The following is a 19,713-nucleotide window of genomic DNA, read 5'->3' on the forward strand; positions in this document are numbered from 1 at the left end:
CTGAGGCTCCATCTAACATACTTTGGACATGTTGTGAGGAGAGACTGGTCCTTAGAGAGGGACATCATGCTTGGGAGGGTGGAGGGACAGTGCAGGACAGGAAGGCCCTCTATTTGGGATGGGTGTGTCAGAGACAGTGCGATTGACGCAGGACAGAGCAGAGTTTAGGGCCGTTATACATAGGGTCGCTATGAGTCGCAGGCGACTCGACAGCACATAACAACAACAACAACAACAACAACATGGTTCAAAACATCTTTCCTAGCCACTGATTACCTTTATTTTGTGCTAAGTATTTCTTGTATTAAGGAGATAGGATTTGAGTGGGATGCAAGCCCCACCCTCCTACAGATGTAGATAAACTAATGAGAATGAAAAGCTAGCTCTTTTTGGAACACCCGCTTTCCAGCTACGCTGCAACTGATTAGTCTACAACACTCATCAGTCCCTGCAAAACCGACCTACATATCTACAATCACATGAGTGATTTTTCTGATGGGTCTGAGACTCTGAGAGGCCTTCCAGCAAACCAAGAGATGTAAGAGGTGCAAGGGAACTAAACGAAGGAGGGGTTGTTGGTCCCTCAGAATGGTGGACTTATACAGCAAACCAAACATTGGAGATAATTTTTGATTCTGCACTCAATAACTGGTCTGCTACTAATCTTAGCAGAAGAAATTATTAACACAATAACTTATGTACTGTACGTTGAAACACAAGCAACAAAGTAAACCCAAGGCTCAGAGAGGTTAAGAAACTTGTCTAAGGTCCCGGAGTCAGAGAATTCTAAAGGCAGACCTCAAACTCAGGTTTGTCTTTCCATCACATGGATTATTTAGAAATGATAATAGAACCTTTTAACAGAATTTCGGGAGCTCAGTTTGCTTAGTGGTAAGGAGTTGTGCTGCCAACCCAAAGGTCTGAATCTACCAGCTGCTCCATGAAAAAAAAAGATGAGCAATCTCATGAGTGATTTACTGCCTCTGAAATCCCACTGGAGGATCAGCTACGAGTCAGTTCTGACTTGACGGTACATACAACAGCAGCAACATACTGGAATCAGAAGAATGAAATTCAAGTCATGTGTAGGTAAAAACTCAAGGCTTCGAAGAGGTTGCTTTTTATTTAATGCCACTGCAGAAGTATGAAATATGATTTCATAGGCACTGAGGGTAGAGAGCAAACTATAAACAATAATATCTCCAAGGTTCGAGTTTGTATTTAGAAACATGCCCCTAAGTCAAACCATGCTTTTATTGACTATTCTGACCACACATCAACCTGCTCGCAGTTTACACCCCTTTCTCCACCTTTCTGTTGTTAAGTGTAGTTCCTAGTTGAAGGCATATTTTGCATAGAATGGTAGAAGCAAACAAGGATTTCATGCTGGTGCTTCTTGGCTAGCTTTTCTGAGATTCAGTTGTTTTCTAATCAATCATGTTGACAAGAAGAAAAAGAAAAGACACACACACACCAGTGTTACAAAACCTTGTATTAATCATTTCCCTTCACTTTCAATATAACATTGATATGAAATATAGCCATGATTCTTAGTTACATGGGAGGAAATGAGTAATAAATACATCGTAGCAAGTTTAAACCACAAGGGTGTTTCACTGGTAACAACATTTGAAAACTGTACACTTGCAAAGAACAGCATCTTCAAACATTAGTGTATCTGTATATCAGTAAAGCTCTTACATGTAACAAACATGCTATTTCCATGTATGACAAATTTTAAAAATATGCATTGCTTGGCAACAGGAACTAGGCAAAAATAATTCTTTGTTCACTAACTTTATACAGGAAAACAGGACGAAAGGCATGCATGTACAATAGGGATGCCTGCACAGGGCATGCAACTAAAGAAAGCTTTTTTTCTTTTTTTTTTTTTTAAAGTCAGCTTACATTAGGCATAAATACATGAGGGTTATATATTAATAGGGGAGGAAGTCTTCTGTTTGACATTATTAACATTCCTGTTTTCTTCTTATTCCTCCCAGAGGAATACACATTCACCTTTAAGTAAAGATAAAGGAATTACAAAAAAATAAAACTCACTTTGCAAACATCTCTGATGACTTGTAAAAAAAAAAAAATCCACATTAGTGTTGTCAAAGCCCCAGGTGCAAAGGATCACCCTTCCACAGGTCCTCCTTTTAACAGGCACACCTGAGCACCTCAGAGTGCTTTCCCACACCCATGCTGGAGCTGCCTGCTGCAGGCAGACCAAGGAGACCAAGGTCCAGGAGACCAAGGAGATCGGGACCTGCCTTTCCTCCCGTGGCTGTCCTATGCATTCAGTCCAGCCCAGCCCCTTAGCCCAGGGTCTTGGTGGGATAGCCTGACTTTCGCCGGAGAATGCAAACCTTGCACTGGCGGGAGCTACCCAAGGTGCAAAAAACAAAGGGCTTGGTAAAGGCTTCCATTTAGGGGAAAAAAAAAGGCAGTCAATGACACCTCAAAAGAAAACCTGGTTTCCCTCAGTGTCTTTTCAAACAAATGAGAGGGGGACCAGCTGCAGCTCCAATCCTGGGTACCCAGAAGGGACCATCAATACACAGGACTTGAGAACCTGGTGCAAGTAGCCACCTGTCGCAGGCAGGCCCAGCATTGCCCATTTTGCTTGCTGGCTCTCATTTCAAAAAGCAAAACTCAAAAGCATGTGGAAAAGAAAATACATATCAGCAGCAATGTTTCATTTCTTATACACAGTTCATGTGTGTTTTCCTATGTTTCTGGTAAGAAACCACTATGAATAAAAAGCACCAATAAAACATCATACTTGATAACAATATTGTAGAACCTCACTGTCCCTGGGACAATGAAGAGATGCCAAGTACATACGGCTTTAACCAGAACAAGGGAAAAAAGCCACCCCAAAACAAAACCCAAACATGTAGTGAAATAGTTTTTACTCGGTGATTTTGAAATAGTTTACTATTTACTGAATATAAAACAGTTGCATTTTGGGGTGTGTGTGTCAATGTGTAAATACAAAAAAAGGCACTGCCGCTTTACTCCTAAATATCCAACTTCACAGCCTTACGCATGCAACAATTTGCTTCTTTTATAAATAGACTTTTTGTGTGTCTGGGTTTTTAAATTGAGCTATATACCTGCAGTCAACGCAGGACTCAAAACAGGGTGGGGAAAAAGCTTCTAATATTTTTCAGAACTCTCAACTTAAAAAAAAATTAAAACACTAATAGCAAAACATAACTAAGTAGATAAATCTATACACGGTTGATAAAAAATAAGCTTTTCTTTTTTCTTTAAAAAAGAATTATGTTGTCATTAATAACAGACTTTATCATGGTTACCAGCCATAGCAAGTTAATAAGTAACATATCCAAAATAATATCTCTAAGATAACCACTGTTTCTATATTCAGTGAAGGAATAAATAGAAATTCAGATTTGCAAATACTTTAAGGTCTTCTTCCTTTTAAAGGATTCATGCTAATGTGATTGTGTTCACAATCTGGTTTCTGAGCAAAACGAGTCTTTACATGTATACGTGTTCAAGGCGCAGCGGAGCTCAGTCTTCTCATTTCTTGGCAAGTCATGTAATATCGCCAAAAACAATGTTTTTCTCCTCTTTCATATTAACTTTCTTAGCATCTTCAAATCACATCCCCAAACCCTTCTTAGTCTTACCTTTGGCCTTCAATATCTTTGTCTGTTCTTTCTGCCTTACACGTGACCATCTGTCCCAACACTGCCCCCACAGAACACTAAGTGTGTTTAAAAAAGGGGTAGGGAGGAAGAATGGTAATGGCACTTGGTTTTTTTTTTTAAAATAAAAAAGTAAACAAAAACATGCTGCCTCTTTTTGCACATGGATTTGCTTCTTTACAACATCAGCCACCCAAAGACAGGCCTGCTCCCTTTTCGCTTCAATGCATGAAACCATGGGCCCAGGAAAACCTTCTTGGCTGGCTAAAAGGCTCTGCAGGAAAGGTCCTACCTCCTTAGTTTCAAAAGCCTGTCACAACATCCAAGGCTGGGCTGGATGTACATTTTTAATCTTGAAGTATAAGCAAGCTGTTTGGATTTCATTAAGGCCATTTAATCCATACTTCATTAATTTTTTTTAATAACCATAAGCGAGTGCAGTGATTTTCATGGTCTAGTGTCTCCAATTTTGAGTCTAACTTCACCTTTCCCCCCCCTTTTTTAAAAAAAGCATCAGACTCATTTAATAAACAGGCCTTATACTGTCTCCCTGATCTCGCCTCTGGCTCAGCATTCCTGCCATCATTTATACAACCCAATTTTCCAGTACAGAGCACGGCTCCTGTCTGATTTCCTCTAATACCTTCCACTGCATCAAATCCCGAAACGTAGTCTTTCTTGCCCTTAAGAAATGAGGCTATTACTTGGTGGTACCACAGTCTGTTAATCTCTCACTGGCGTGAGGACTAGGTTTTTTTTTTTAAATTTTTTAAATTTTTTTATTCCCTCCCCTCTGTGTAGAAGGGAAGACCAGCATCATCACCACAGCCAATGCTGACTCATTCTGTGTGGACGGAGCTGTTGCCATCACCAAGTTCACCTTTCTCACGTCCTCCTCTTCACTGCCCACCCGGGATGGTGGGACTGAGCCCTAATGACTTCTCCCTCCCTGCACGTTCTGACACTTGCTGACTAACCATTCATACATTCTTGTTCGCTTTTTCTCTCTCTCTTTTGCTTAGCCGTGACCAGTGAAGGAGACGTGGCCGTTGCCCCAGACTCAAATGCCTGAGAGAGAGCACCCCCTATCCGAACAGTATTTGAGCTCATTCTTTGGACAGTTGTCTTTATCAAGGAAAATATCTGCTGCTCCTTTGTCTTTTCCATGAGAACTGAGATCCACCTGGGTGGATGTGGAATGAGGGTAGGAGTGAGAGAGACAGGAAGAAAACTGGGGTAGGGAGGGGATAGGAAGAATAGTCTGCAGGTGAGAAGCAAATCCAGCACAGAAAGGGGCAGTAGGATTCTTTAAGAATCTCTAGGTCACCTGAGAACAAACCTATACCCGACTGTACCCTTGTACAATCCTCTACTCACTCTGTCCCATCCTCGTCCTTCAAACCCACCCACACTCTTGTCTCCCATCTAAAGGTAACAGACACACCACTCAGGCCTACGTGACTGTATCCATCTTCCCAATAAGCAGAGCCTGGCAGCCGCTCTAGCAAATAACCCTGCTGCTATTATAAAAATAGAGGCAACAAATGAATACATCCTTTACAAAAGCAATAGTATGAAGAGATGTTCTACTCAAATGCTTTACACATTATGTACCCTTTTAAAAATGGTTATGTAAACAATACACAAATCAAAGTTTATCTGAAATTTTGTCGGAGGGAATTTTTTTTGCCTTCTTGCCCTTTGTCATGTGGCCCTCTCCTGCGGTTCTGTTTCAAGAGGGCCTCAGGGAGATCCAACCAGCGAGAGAAAGAGAGAGAGAGAGGTGAGCCTCCATCTTGCTTCTGGTCATGTGTAGCTTTCTGTGGCCTGCCTGAGCAACCAGGCTTTCGGAGAAGGATCCCAGGGCATAAGGCTTTTGCCTCCCTCTTATCTCTTGTACTCTCTCATAGTGGTATTATTTTTGTAATTCCATCCAGGGAGTCACGTGTACCCCCACTCTTGGCCTTCCTCTGATTCCCTAGAGACTCCTCCCCACCGCACACACCAAACCATCCCATGACAGAAAGAAATGACAAAATAGCCAATCCCAGGTCTACTGATATGTTTACAAGGACGACCTAACGCTCTCACAAAATCAAAATGGGAGAGAGACCGGGAGAAAAAAAGGCTGCAAAGGATCATGGAGGATTCTCTGCAACCCTGAAGATGGCTGACACTGGACCCGCAGCAGTCGATATCACGGCCAGCGCTGTCCCTCTCACCTCCGGCTTCTAGATTGTGGAGGTCCGGTCAACCCCATCTGGGAGACAAAGAAACACACAATCGGTCAGAGTAATCAAGACAAGCCTGCTCCTGTCCATGTATGATGACACACACTGGGCCTTATGACCTCTGAGGACAGGTAAAGGCTAAAATCATTCGCTCTTTTGTGCATTCATTAACCTATATCTCCATCCCTCTGAGGAGAGGTAAAAGCTAAATAGTTCATTCTTTCATACACATACCCACCCACTTAGCACCTTTGGCAGAGTTCTTTTTGCCAGGAGTTAAACTGAGCCCAGGATCGAGATGAAAAGACCTAATCCTTATTCTTCCAGGAAACTCCAGTCCAAGCAGGACAGAGACACAAGAGCGGTGACACTGTGAATGATAAGTGCTTTAATGCAGATGTGTGTGGAGGAAGCAATGTTTAAGTTGGTCTTGGAAGTCAAGGACAATTTCACAGAGATACACAATGTCTTTTTTCAAATGCTGTTAGGAGAAGAGTTTGTCAGGCCAAGAGTAGATGAGAGAGAGAGAAGATACAGTTTGACATAAGGCATGGAGATGGGTCAACATACAGTGGGGCTAGAGGACACTGAGAACCTAGAGTGAAGGACAGGGGGGATAGAAGAGTGGCAGCTGAAAAGCCAGAGGCTGCAGCAGGCATAGGGTTGGGCTTGTCTCTCTCACATCCCTTTCTTTAATTGGAGACTCTCAACTTGAGTCCCTAATTAACACGTTGCTGCAAATGACGGAAAAAAAAAATCTAAGCACGGTCTCAATTTAAAAGTGTGCGGCAACGTGCAAGGACATGCATGGTGATAGGATCCAAACTGATATAGATATTTTATACTGAGAATTTGACTGGATGTAGGGAGCTCTGGTGGCCTAGTGGCAAGAAGGTGCACTGCAATCCAAAAGGCAGGCAGCTCAGAACCACCATCTGCTCTGCAGAAGAAGGATGGGCAATCTCCTCCCATGGGACTAACTGACTCTGAAAACCTGCTGGAGGGTCAGCTATGGGTCAGTTCTGACTTGACAGTAAAACAACAACAGTAACTACAACAACAACAAGGAGTTCTAGTGGCCTTAAGAAACTGCACTGCAATCCCTAAGGCATGCAGTTCAAATCCATCAGTTGGTTCACCGTAGAAGAATGAGAATATCCATCGCGATGGCAAACAACACCAGCACCACAGAGAAGTCATAGATGGATGCTATGGGTATTTGGAAGTGAGAGACTATATAAATTGGAGAATGCTAAGATCATCCAGAATATATCAAATCTGTGTTATGGGGCAGGGGTAGGGGATTAGAGAAGCCAGGCTGAATAAAAAGAGGAATACACACACATCAGAGATGAGAGGCTATTAGTGAGACAGACAGTGGAGCGGGCTGATAATGGTCTTTTCTGTTTTGAGTATTTGGTTACACATGGGTTCCTACAGTCAGAAGTGGGGGCCCTGTGTAGTACAGACAGGAACCTGGAGATAGAAGAGACACAGATCTTGTTTTTAAATGGTTTCTCTGGAATGGTGCCAGATAAACTGAAGACGGGTGCGGCTAGTGGTAGGAGGGGTCCCTTTAGAAGGCTGCCCCAATGACCCATATCCAAACTGACAAAGGTCTTAACTGGTGAACAGGGCTGGGGGAACGTCAGCCATCTGAAGAGATGGTGATGACTGTGTCCCACGAGCTCAACCAGTCCAGGTGACCACTAAATAAACACCTCCTTGTTTTGCTGATACTCCAAATGTCACCAAGTGTGTCTCAATCCATGATGTCACAACCGTGGCCTTCCAAAAGAAGCATCTGGCTTCAATAGGCATAATTCAAGTGTGACAGACAGACAGTGTTGTAGGCTAAGTTGGAGGCCGAAAGGGGCATTGAAGAACACTGAGTCCAGAGCAGGGACTTTCTGGCCTCCCTGTGATGGTACCAGGCTGCTGACTATGGCGGCAAGGAGTAGGGAGGATATTCTTTTTTCAAACATTTCTATTGAGATTGTATGTCCACATGCAGTTGTAAGAAAGAGCACAGCAATTTTGCTTATATAAGTTGCCCAGTTTCTTCCAATGGCAAATAATATTTTGCAAATGCTACCGATCAGGATGCTGACATTGATACAACACACCCACCTCGTTCAGACTTCCCCAACTGTACTTCTAATCATGTGTGTATCTGTGTGTCTGTGCACATTGAGTCCTATGTTCTGTATAATTTTCAGAGGTGAAGGTATTAAAAGAAAAGCAAAAAGCTTCCGAGAGCTTTTGATTCCAACTTTCCCCCGTCTCTTGCGGGTTTGAGCCTGAATCTTTGAGAGCAATGGTTTTGCAGTGGTGACTGATCGAGAGGAACAGTGAATAAGCAGGCACATACACATGTGTGTCCGGGGGTTCTCTTCTGGTCACTCCGTAGAAAGGCAGTGCACATCCTTTTGAGGACTCACGGCTTTTTATTAATGCTGCCCCTTCATCATCTGTAGAAGTGGGGTGTTGCAAAAATAAATATCTCAACTAGCCCAAGTCTACTCTACATTCACAGTGAACTCCAACTCTCCATCTCATCCTTCAAGATGAGGGAACTCAAATCCAGATGCACTGTTAACACTTATACATGTGCACTGCACAACTCCAGGGGGTGCTGTTCACATGCTGTCATCACAGGTTTGCGTGCTTATTGTGACAAATATTTCTGACAGACGGCAGCATAGTGTCTTAAATTACTTATCCGCTGGCATCTGTCCCTGGCAAGGTCATTTTCTTTAGCACCTGGAAGGGACCAACAAGCAGTGTGGTCACAGTGGGAGGGTTTAATGCCACCGTGACCGGCCAGGCCACCCTGCACTCCATTTGAATTCTCTGTTTAGGAAACTGCTTACACGGCTTCCCACCAGAGGGGATTACTGAGAGAAAACACGGCAACAAAAAGGTTTAGGAGATTAACGAGATGAAACATTAGCAAAAAACATCAGTTTAGAAAGGGTTTCTGTAAAAATAGAAGAACAGGCTAAAAATGAAGTCTTTTCAAAGAAAATTTTCCCTTTTAACAAAGCACATTTGGCATTGTGGCTACTAATAATGATAACATTAGTATTTAGCAGTCTGCTAAGAGCTCCTAACATGCCAACTATCTGAGATCAATCAAGCCCTGGAGGAAAAGGTCCTTTCCCCTTGCTGACTCTCAAAGGCAGGGAAAATCCCAAGTTCCCCACCCTCCAAGCAGCGGGGAAGCTGGGGGAGCCTGACTCAGGACTGAGGGTCTGGGGGCTCCAGCCCTCAGCACTTCGCTGCCAGCATCCAAGCTCTCCGGGTACCAGTTTTTATGACTCCCCATAGCACCTGTTCTAATTTGGTCCCACAGAGGCCCTCATTACCTCTTGAAGGGTTTTTTGTTTGAGACGTAATTCATATACCTTGAATTTCTACCCTTCTAAGCTATACCATTCTGTGGTCTTCAGTGTACTCACAGAAGTGTGCACCCCACCAAAACCCCAAAATCAAAGCAGGGAGTTCAGAGCAATGGACTCCAACTCACGGCCACTGCATGTGCATCAGAGCTACCTGTGCTCCAGGGGGCGGCCAATGGTTGACTGTTTTGGGAAGTACAGTGTCAGGTCTTTCTTCAGAGGTGGACCTCAACCACCAACCTCTTCATTAGCAGCAAGAGCATTAACTGCTCACACCACCTGAGATGCAACCATCACCTTCCTCTAACTGCAGAACATCACCTCAGGAAGGGCAGTCTCTCACGCTCTACTCCCACCTCTACCCTCCCCTGCCCCAACGACCTGGCTGGTAAGGAAGTGACAACTCTGGATATTTCATATAAATGGGATAATATATGGCCTTTTGAGTTTGGCTTCTGTCCCTCACCATGTTTTCAGGGTTCATCCTCGTTACAGCATAGATCATGCCTTCATTCCTGTTTTCCTTCATTCCACTGCATGGCTATACTACGTTTCGCTTATCCATTCAGCAGCTGATGGGCACTTAGGATGTTTCTCATAAATTCTTACGGGGCCATGGCTGTTGCTGACCCAGCCAAAGGTGGAGAACACTAGCTCATGGTACCTCTCTACCAGTTCTACGAGGGAAGGAACAAAGCTGCTGAGCTTCTAGGATTTGGATTGCCAACGGAGAGAGTAACAGTTTGCAGAGCTCCCAGGAAGATCTTCCAACTGAGGATTTGACCAGATCTGGAGCCTGGACAACACAGCCCTGGGGTGCTTCCCTCCCTCCTGCTGTAAATGAGACTTGGCCAGGTGGGGCAAGTAGCTGCTGCCGTGGCCCTCCTTTCTGTTCCATGCAGAGCTGGGTTCAGGATGAGGCTGTGTCTGCAGAGACTCCTAATCCAAGACCTCTGAGGAGAGGACAGAGCTCTCCGGAGCACTAGCTGGTGGCAGAAGTTCTCTCCTCTACCAACGGCACACAGTTTGGTTCTAGTTGCACCAATGATTCATTTATGGGATGGAAAAGGTATCCAAATATGGGAATGAGTGTCAGACAGACTCAGAGGAGGCCTCTCTGGATCTTTCAGAAGCCGGGAGAAAGGGCCGACTCCTGTCCTGCCTGTTAGGCACCCAGGGATGGCCTCAAGAGAGAGGCCTCCTTGACTGTGTGTCGCAGTGGGCTTTCTGATGGGACCTCCTTCAGCTCCTCCTGTGGACTGGGCCCTGCACACCCAGCCCCATCACTGCCATGGACGAGGACACAGCGGGTCTTTGACAGGGTAAGGGATACCCCAGACTGCCTGGGGCTCCAGGCATTACAGAAGCCATTTGGAACTGGGCTATGTAAAAACAAGCAGGGTTTTTTGTTTCAAAATTTCTATTTTTAGCAGAAGTTGGGATGTGCTTGGACCAGATTGGGGCTGCTAGTGCCGAGAGGGAAAGGCTCCGGGGCTGGGGAGGATGGTCCCATTAAAAGCCACGTCATATGTTCCCGGCTCCTGTGGTGCAGCACTTGGCTGGACCGGTTGCCTGGGTGTGAGTCCAGCATTCGCTGGGGTGCGGGGCTTTAGGAAGAGGGACAACTTTGGTGTCCAGGTCTCTGACTCATCTCTCAGGGGTGTGGCGGGGCAGCGGCTGCCTGCACTGCTGCCACCACAGCCTGACGAGGCCACCTGGAGGCCACTCTCTCTCCCTGTCCCCTGCCTACTCCTCTGTGCACCTTTGTCATCCTTGAGCTACTGTAGAATACAGCCAGCAGATGGCTTAGAGGTCTGTCTCCTTGGGGTGCTGGGCAGGGGAGGCAGGCAGGAAGGACACACTCACCTCCCAGGGCGTGTTCGGTCATACTGAGGCACAAGGACTCCAGCCTGTTGTTGATGTCAGGTTCGGTCACTGGAAGCTGGAATTCTGTAGGAGATGAAGGGATACATTGGTGACAGGGACTCTGCGGACAAGGAGAAAGTATGAAAGGTGCTACCTGGCAAGGCTGGAATGCCCCAGGGCCAGCACCTAGGACAAGTGAGGCCCTGCTTCCACCAACCTCTAAGACCTGCTGGGCACACAGAGTCCACTGTGAACATGGGTGACTGGCAGGAAACCGGTGACTAAAAATAACCAGCAGCAGTCATAGTCTGCTGCTCCTCTGCTTACACCTTCCAGCTGCTTCCCACCAGAAGAAAAGCCACACATGTGTCACACCTTTGAGGCTCAACCTGATCTGGACCTGGGCCCATTATCTCTCTGGCCTCTTAAAGCTCACCCTCTGTCTGCCCCAGGGCCTTTGCACTGCTTCCCCTCTGCTTAGAATTCTGGTTCTTGGCTGATACTCTTCCTGTCTTCAAAGTTTCTGACTCTACTGTAGTCTCCTCAGCATATAAAATCATTCCCCATTCTCTGTTTCTCCAGCTTTATTTTCCTTCATGAGTTTCATAAACATCACGCATACACACAACAAACAAACAAAAACAAACTCCAACTCATTGCTGTTGAGGACTGACCATCCACTAGGTTTCCACATCTGTAAACCACATGAGAAGAGGCTGCCCACCTTTCTCCTGCAGAGTTGCTGGTAGATTCAAACCAGCTGAGAGGCACAGTCCACAGAGCTCCCCAAGAGATGTGTATGTGACAGTTCACATCGAATCTTCCCTTCTCCCAGCTGAATATTCACCTCAGCACAGTGGGGATGGGCTCTGCCCTCCTGAGCCTAGAACTGGGCTAGGCCCATTTTGGATTCACCACAAGGAACAGAGGGAGGGGAAGCATAGCTTGGAGAACCTCTGGGTCCAGAACTGTGCCAGGTCCGTTAGGTGTGTTGGCTCCTAAGCTGCCCCCAAAGATCATTTCCCAGATGAGACCCCAAGATCCAAACAACTCACTCAGGTTGGAGAACTAACAAGGAAGAGGACACGTCTGCTCCTACACAGGGTCAGACTCCAAACTCTGCTCTCCCACAAGCAGCATTAGCGCGGATCATGGGTAGGTCACTGTCCATTATCTCAGCCTCCGAGCACTGCAGCTTGAAGGGCAGAGACATCTCCTGGACGGGTGAGGCATGGGGTTAGTTCCTGCTGAGACAACGCTGTACGCGAGTCAACCACAACACCCCAGCCTCCATCTGGGCCTGTACCCCACATCTTCAGGATCTAGTCTCACTCTAGCCGTTGGGAGCCTCTTCTCCATCTTTTGAGGCCTCTCACTCTCAGCACCATTCTTGCCTTCACCCTGCAGAGCCCCCTGGATGTGCCTGACTGGACCAGAAACCGCCGGCAGACAGGACAGAGTCTTCATCATTCTCTAAACCAACACCCAAGTCAGTTCCAGCTCTAAGCAACTGTCCACTGGAGTTCCGAGGCTGGAAGTCTTCAGAGGAGGAAAATGCCCATCCTTCTCCTGTGTAATGGCTGGTGGACTCAAGCCGCCAACCTTATCGACAACCTGAGACATTCAACTCTCTCTGGAGCTCCCACAACAACCAACTACTTACATGTCTACTGAAAGATGGAACATGATGGAGTAAGAAGTAGAGGGAAAGTCTCACAGCTAGGGATTACGAGGAAGGTGTAAACAGGTTGGCACTCTGCTGTTAACTGCAGCACTGGAGCTTTGAGTCCATCCAAAGCATCCATGAAGAAAGATCTGGTTATTTACTTATGAAAAATCAGCTACAGACAACCCTACAGGGCACAGTATGTGTCATGGGGTTGCTGTAAGTCCAAACCAACTCAAGACAGCCAATGGAAAAGAGGAAGGAGAGCTGTGGACAGTCCCCAGAAATCCTGGAGGGAGTGTCCTCAGTGGGATGGGTTCCCAGCACCTGAGGAGTTCTAAGACAATTGCTGCCTTTCGCAGTGATCCTTCACTTCTTTGGGACTTACCTCTTCTACTGGTAACACCTCCCCCCCCCCCATTGCCATTGAATCAGAACCAATTCGGGATGAGATTGCCCATCTTTCTCCCAAGCAGCAACAGGTGGATGGATTCAAACCACCTATCTTTGAGGTGACAGTGCAACTTTTATCCACTAGGCCACCAGAGTCCCCTTCTACCTATAAAGTGGGGCTCCAACTCCAAGTCATTTTCTTATTCCTTGGTCTCTCCACCAGCAGGCATATAAGAAGGTGGGGAGAAAAAGAGAAAAGAGAGGGAGAGAGAAAGAAAGAGAGGAGAGTGAGGATGAGAGTGGGAGAACTAACATAAAAACGCTAGTGAGCTATTCTTAATAAAAATGAGGTTAGTGGTTTGGTGGGATAGGAAATTGAAACCAATGGCTAAACCAAAGTGTTTTCCTTGATTAGCTATACACTTAGATGTCTTTGCAATCTGTGTTCCTATTACAAATGCATTCAAAGGCAGATGTTGTTTCCATTATTTAGACTTCTCAAAGAGAAGACTGGCAAAATGGGTAAATATTAAAAGCACCAGGAAGCAGACAGTGTTCTTTCTGACACAAGCTCCAACACCATCAATGGCTCTGGAATGCGCCAACTCCTGCAGGGACCGAAGCTACACAAGCATCCAGGGCAGCGAGAGAGGGGGCCGCCGAGAGAGGGGCCAGGTCAGATGAGGTTTTTTTTTTCTCTCGTTCTCTTCCCACCAGTTGCTCTCAGAGTTGGGTTGGACAATTAGACAACCCCAAAGGGGAAACGCATGTTAGTATTTTTATCCATTCATGTGAAAATCATATGCATGCAAAAATTAGCAGGCTGCAGGGTGTGAAATCTATAAAATAAAAACACAATTTTATATATAGCCAGTTAGCAAATATGGGGGGGAAAAACCCACCCCCACCCCTCAGCAATTATAGCCGTCCATATGTTCATTGTAAAATGTAGTTTACTCTCTAGCACTCCCCTTTAAACAAACACTGTGGAGAGAACTGGATAAATAAAGATGCTCGACATTTGGAGAGAAGTGTTTCAGCTGCAGGATTTCTTGCCAACGCATAGCAAAATGCCATTTTCCGAGCCCAGGACTGCGTGTTCCAAGAAGGGGGCTGAGAAATGCAGGGCTTTCCGCTCTGGATCTCCAAACCTTAGCGGCTGCTCTTTTCGGTTGGAAGTTGGCTGGCTGGCTTTCCCTCCTCACTCCGCTGTGACGTGGAGCTGTGAAGGTGGGCGCATACCCCCTGCCACCGAGTGTAGTTCTGGAAGATTCTAAAGTCTCGGCAGAAGCACATATGTTCCAACCCCAGAGTTTCCTAATAGTGTGACTTCTTAATTGTGTGTTTGATAAAAACAGATCCATGGCATCTCGCCATGCACACAAGGCGGGAGAGCAGCTGGGTGGGTAACAGCTTCCATCGCAGGCTAGTAGCCCTCAGCCACATGTCACGAGGTGTCCAGAGAGCTCAGGACAGGCCACGGGGGCCTCCTGCCCCACTGGAGCCCAGTCATCACCAATCACCTTCTTGCTTTGACTTCCGCTCAACCTAAGCTAGCATAACTTCCAGGATCACGGCAACACACAAAACATCAGTACAACAAACTGATATATAGCTGCTGATCAGAAGAACAGCCATAGAAAAATACAACCACAATGCTCCTTTGAAGCACAAATTGCTTATTTTGGACAAGTCATCAGGAAAGATCAATCATCAGAAAAGGACACCATGGTTGCCAGACAGTCATCAAACATGAGAGAGATCCTCAATGAGATGGAAGGATATCTTTAGCTAAACAAGGAACTCAAACACAACAATGATTAGGAATAGGGCCTTGAACGGGGCAATGTTTCATTGTTACCCATAAGGTCACTGTTGGAGCTAACTCAGCACCATCTCATCACAGCACTAAAAATCCAAGGATTCAGACCATTTATCCTGGGTCCCTGCTGCTGTAAGCACCCAAGAAGAACACTGCAGAGTCCTCTGTAAGACAATAAGGAAAGGTTCCTCTCTAATTGAGCCTTCTCTGCTCTGGCATAAAGTAGGCCTATTTCTTTCGATCAGATGACATCTCTGAGTTTAAGGAATTCTTTCCATCCTAGGCAGACCCTGAACTCAGGTATGTAGCATTCTAATGGACCCAAGGTAGAATTCCAGTAATGAGCTGGTGTTTCTGAACAGATAAGTCACAATATGAAATGCTGTCATGAAAGGGGTACATCCCACATCCAGGAAGTCCAGCACTGAGGGCAACTGGCACAAGGTTTTGTGTTAGGGCAGGACAGTGTTCCCGGTATACAGCTCTGTGGGGATTCCCAGCCTCCTTCTCTCTGTAGTTTCCCTTCCCCCCTCTTTTCTCTCCTGCTGTGATTTCCCTTTGAAGTTGACTCTGGAGTCCTCTGCTCCTTCATATCAGGTGGTGAGATGCTTCCATCACCTCCCAGCGTGGCGCCTGAGCTGCTCTGAGATCCTCTCAGACTAGACCTGAGGGCAGCTGAGCCTGGGTTAGCAGGAACAGAGCTGCTTCCAAAGTAAATTATCATTCTCCAGATAGTTTCCAAACTAATTTTCCAGTTGGGAAAACACACCCTGCCTTTGCAATGAACATGACTACTTTTGCTCAGACCACACTTATTTCTGAGCTGAAGTCACCACCCTAGTGAGTGAGTGAGACTCCTCCAGGACTCTGGGAGGACAGGTCAGTGTTTTCTCCTCATTCCAGACGCCAGAAACCACCCAGCAGCTCTACTGGGAAGAGAAACTACTAAAGCTGGTCCATGTGGAAAGAAGCTCAAAACTGCTCCTGCAATAGTTTCTAAAAACCTGTGTAGATCCGGAGGAGAGGCTACAACTTCTTGTAAATTTCAGCAAGTTGGTATACTAGGTCTAGCCCCATCTGTTCTATCTTTTTAAGACATTTAAAGTTGTCTATTTTAAAGGAATTAAGTTTATAAAATCAAACCTGCATTATCAAGAGACTATATCATAGTCTTTAAGATTTACTCATAAGGCTAATCATGGGTATTTTGAAGAACTCAGTGGGCCAGCAAGAAAATTCCATGTTGCACTGTCACCACACAGTCTTCTGAGAGTCTAATGCTGGTCAGTCACAGATCTCTACTGCATTGTGCATTCACTCTTACTACTGCTTGTGTAAAGATGAAGCCATTCTCTGTCCATGTGATATGCTCCTTATAATCAAACCCAGGCCAACTCCAGAATAGACCTTGTTACTCTTTAAACTCATGATGAACTTCTCCATAGCATTTCCTAGACTGTAATCTTTTAGAAGCAGGAGTGGCATCCACTTCCTAAACAACATGCCTCCGTTAACTCTATGAACTTTGATAAATGTCAATAGTTGTAGAGGGTCACCACGAGTCATGCTAGACTCGAAGGCAATCAACAACAACAATAACAATCTTTATGGGAGCAGACTGTCCTATCTTTGTCTTGCATAGCAGCTGGTGGGTTCAAACTGCTGACCTTTGGGTTAGTAGATGAGTGTGCTCAACTACTGTGCCACAATGACACCAACTACCCCTGGTCACAATACCCTAAAAGTCTCCATGGCGAATCAGGCTGTGCTGTATTGACAGGAAGGACCCACACACAGAGGAGAAGTGATTGACTGATGTTTAAGAGACAATTCATCATCTGATCCTGGTGGTTAGGGGGACTGTCCCTGGTGGCTGCCTCCCCAGGAAGAAGGGAAGGTTATGACAGTGGCTGACTTTCTGAAGGTTCCTTCCAGTTTGGTGAGAGATCTGGGATGCGGCTGACTCAACTTTTCTAATAAGTCCCAGTGGACACCTGGCACTGTGTTAACAGTATGGGGCAGGATGGAGAAGTGGCTCCTGCCAAGTGTACCCCAGCTTGTTTGCAACCAGGAACCATGGAGTAGCCCTGTCTCTGTGTCTTGGCCATTATTAGAAATGCTGTGGGTCATTAGTGCCTTGTTGGAAATGGCTTTGTGACGCCTGGACAAAAGTCCAATTGAAAAAACAAACTAGAGTCTCAAGGCTCCCAGACTTCTAGATTCAGCCTGCAAAATACTTCAGAGATTTGCAGGCAACTAAGCATTGATGGCTTTGAGTTGTGGCACTGGAGCAGAGTGCTGAATATCCCATGGACTGCCAAAAGAACAAGCAGAGACAACTTGGGAACAGTGGTCCCTGGAAGCAAAGATGGAGAAGCTTTGTTTTTCATACTTTGGACATATAGTTAGGCAAGGCTATTGATTCCTTGGAAAGAGACATTATGCGTGGAAAGACTGAGAGTCAGTGAGGAAAGGAAGACCCCCCCCCACCAATGCAATAGACCAACATGGTGAACTCAGCAATAGGCTCTAGTGTGTCAGAGATGATGAAGCTGGCATCGGAGAGGGCAGGGTTTAGGTCAGCTGTTCACAAGGATGCCATAAGTTGTACTTGACTGGATGGCACCTAAAAACAACAACTACTACTAATATGTTTAGTTCTGGTTTAGATGTCAGTGTAAAGTGTTTAAAGTATACCTGAACAGTTATGGTATTTTCAATTGCTAATTATGCATCTAAAAGATAATACAGAGATTTAGGGGTAAAGATGGTAAATCTTCATGTCACATACTTTGGGCATGTTGTCAGGAGGGCTAAGTTCTTGGAAAAACACATCATGCTAGGAAAAGTGGAATGTGAGAGAGAGAGAGAGACAGACAGACAGAGACACACCTCCTAAACAGGATGGATTGACACAGTGAATGTAACAATGGGTTTGAGCACCATGAAGATCATAAGAATGGCACAAGATAGAGCAAGATTCAGATCTGTGTTTCACTGGGTCACTATGTGTCAAATGACTTGATGATACATAGAAACTATGCAGAAAATGGAAAACAAACTGCTCTAAGTAGCCGCATCTGGTACATGGCACTGGGGGCAGAGAGGAGTGGGCAGCTGGGTGATCCCTTCTCTTTAAATGTCCTGTGTTACGTGACTCTTTAACCATGGGAGCAAGAGGCTTTGTGGATGAGAGTAGATTGATTACGAGTTTACAGAAGCCCCTGCACATGAGCTGACCACTCACCACCACTGTCCAAATTCGGCAGGAAAGAAAAGCGCAGCTGGAGACTCAGGATTAAGAGTCCCCAGAAGGCCTCCTCTAGCCCTCAGATGCGACCTTGCTATTAGAGAGTGGACTTTCCAGGTCAGCTCTCTCCAAATCAAATGGGAATGAAGAGAATGGAGGATTTGGGAATGAGCTACAGGAAAGAAAGTTGGGGGTGGGGTGGGAATTGAGTGCTGACAAGATTATTATAAAGAAGAGCCATCAGCTCTGCCAGGGCTCTCAAGAGCTGGCAAGACAGTGGGGCTGTAGTCAGGGATTGAGGGCTGGCTGGATGCTCATTCAAGGAGGTGAAAGATCTCCTTATCCCAGATGTCAAGTGTCAGCCAGGTTCTCCTTTACTAAATGATACAGAATTATGCAAAACAAACAAACAAACAAACAAACAAACAAACAAACCAAAAAACCGACCCCCTCCCCCAATACAGGACAGGACTATAAGACCCAGAAGGCCTTCACAAACTCCCACATTTTATCAACTCTTTCTTCCCAGGAAGAAAAATAGCTACAAGTGTCAAAATAGGGAAAAACATGAGTTTTAGACAAAAAATGAGCAAATGACATGCATCTAAAAGCCAAAGCACTTTTAACAGGCACCAGGACCTTGTTCCTTCTTCTGTCGTGGTTTAAACATTGAGCAGCTAACAAAACGGGCAGTGGTTTAAACCTACCAGATACTCAGAGAGAGTTTGCTTCCAGAAAGAGATGGAAACCAAGCGAGGCACTTCCCATTCTGCCCTGTAGGGCTGCTTCTGGCTGGAATCAACTTGATGGCAGTGGGTTCGGTTTTGTTTTTGGCTTTCCCATGGCAGCTCCTTTGTCCTCTTCTCTGTCCCAATTTCTTCACCAGTGCCCTGTTATAGCCTGCTCCCCTTCACTCCCCTCAGAGAATTCCAGCCTGACTTCCTGTTTGAAATCTTCCACTGACTCCTCAATGAAAGTGACCAGAGTCTATGCCCCTGGACCTGAATCCAAAATTCTGCATGATCTGACATCCAGACAGTAAGGAGAGTCTCCTCTGTGCTCCTTTAGCAAGAGCCCACCTGAGGACACACAAAGACCCGGACACACCAAGGACCCAGACACGCCTAGGACCCAGACACACCTAGGACCCTGACATGCCTAGGACCCAGACACGCCAAGGACTCAGACACACCAAGGACTCAGACACATCAAGGACCCAGCCAGACACGCCAAGGACTTGGACACGCTTAGGAACCAGAAATACCAGGGACCTGGATATGCCAAGAACCTGAACATGCCAAGAACTTGGACACACCAGGACCCAGACACACCAGGGACCCAGACATGCCTAGGACCCGGACACATCAGGGAACTGTGCATACCTAGGACCCAGACACAGCGATGGCA

General features: G+C 45.8%; 1 protein-coding gene across 2 annotated transcripts in view; it reads right to left on the reverse strand.

Annotated features, from left to right (window-relative positions):
• Nucleotides 1-5,840: 5,840 nt before the first annotated feature.
• SAMD4A (sterile alpha motif domain containing 4A) overlaps nucleotides 5,841-19,713 on the reverse strand; it is a 314,011-nt gene continuing 300,138 nt past the window's right edge. Inside the window, exons 10-11 of one of the 2 annotated variants that reach the window (XM_006894345.1) lie at nucleotides 11,176-11,259; nucleotides 5,841-5,937 (exon numbers count right to left, since the gene is read on the reverse strand). In XM_006894345.1, coding sequence (XP_006894407.1) covers nucleotides 5,909-5,937; nucleotides 11,176-11,259 — 113 coding nt within the window. In that variant the 3' untranslated portion in view covers nucleotides 5,841-5,908. The remainder of the gene's footprint in view (nucleotides 5,938-11,175; nucleotides 11,260-19,713) is intronic. The other variant, XM_006894344.1, reaches the window with a different exon arrangement.

This window comes from Elephantulus edwardii, unplaced genomic scaffold (genome assembly GCF_000299155.1).
Source record: "Elephantulus edwardii isolate Elephantulus edwardi_28Jun2011 unplaced genomic scaffold, EleEdw1.0 scaffold00140, whole genome shotgun sequence".
Classification (NCBI taxonomy): domain Eukaryota; kingdom Metazoa; phylum Chordata; class Mammalia; order Macroscelidea; family Macroscelididae; genus Elephantulus; species Elephantulus edwardii.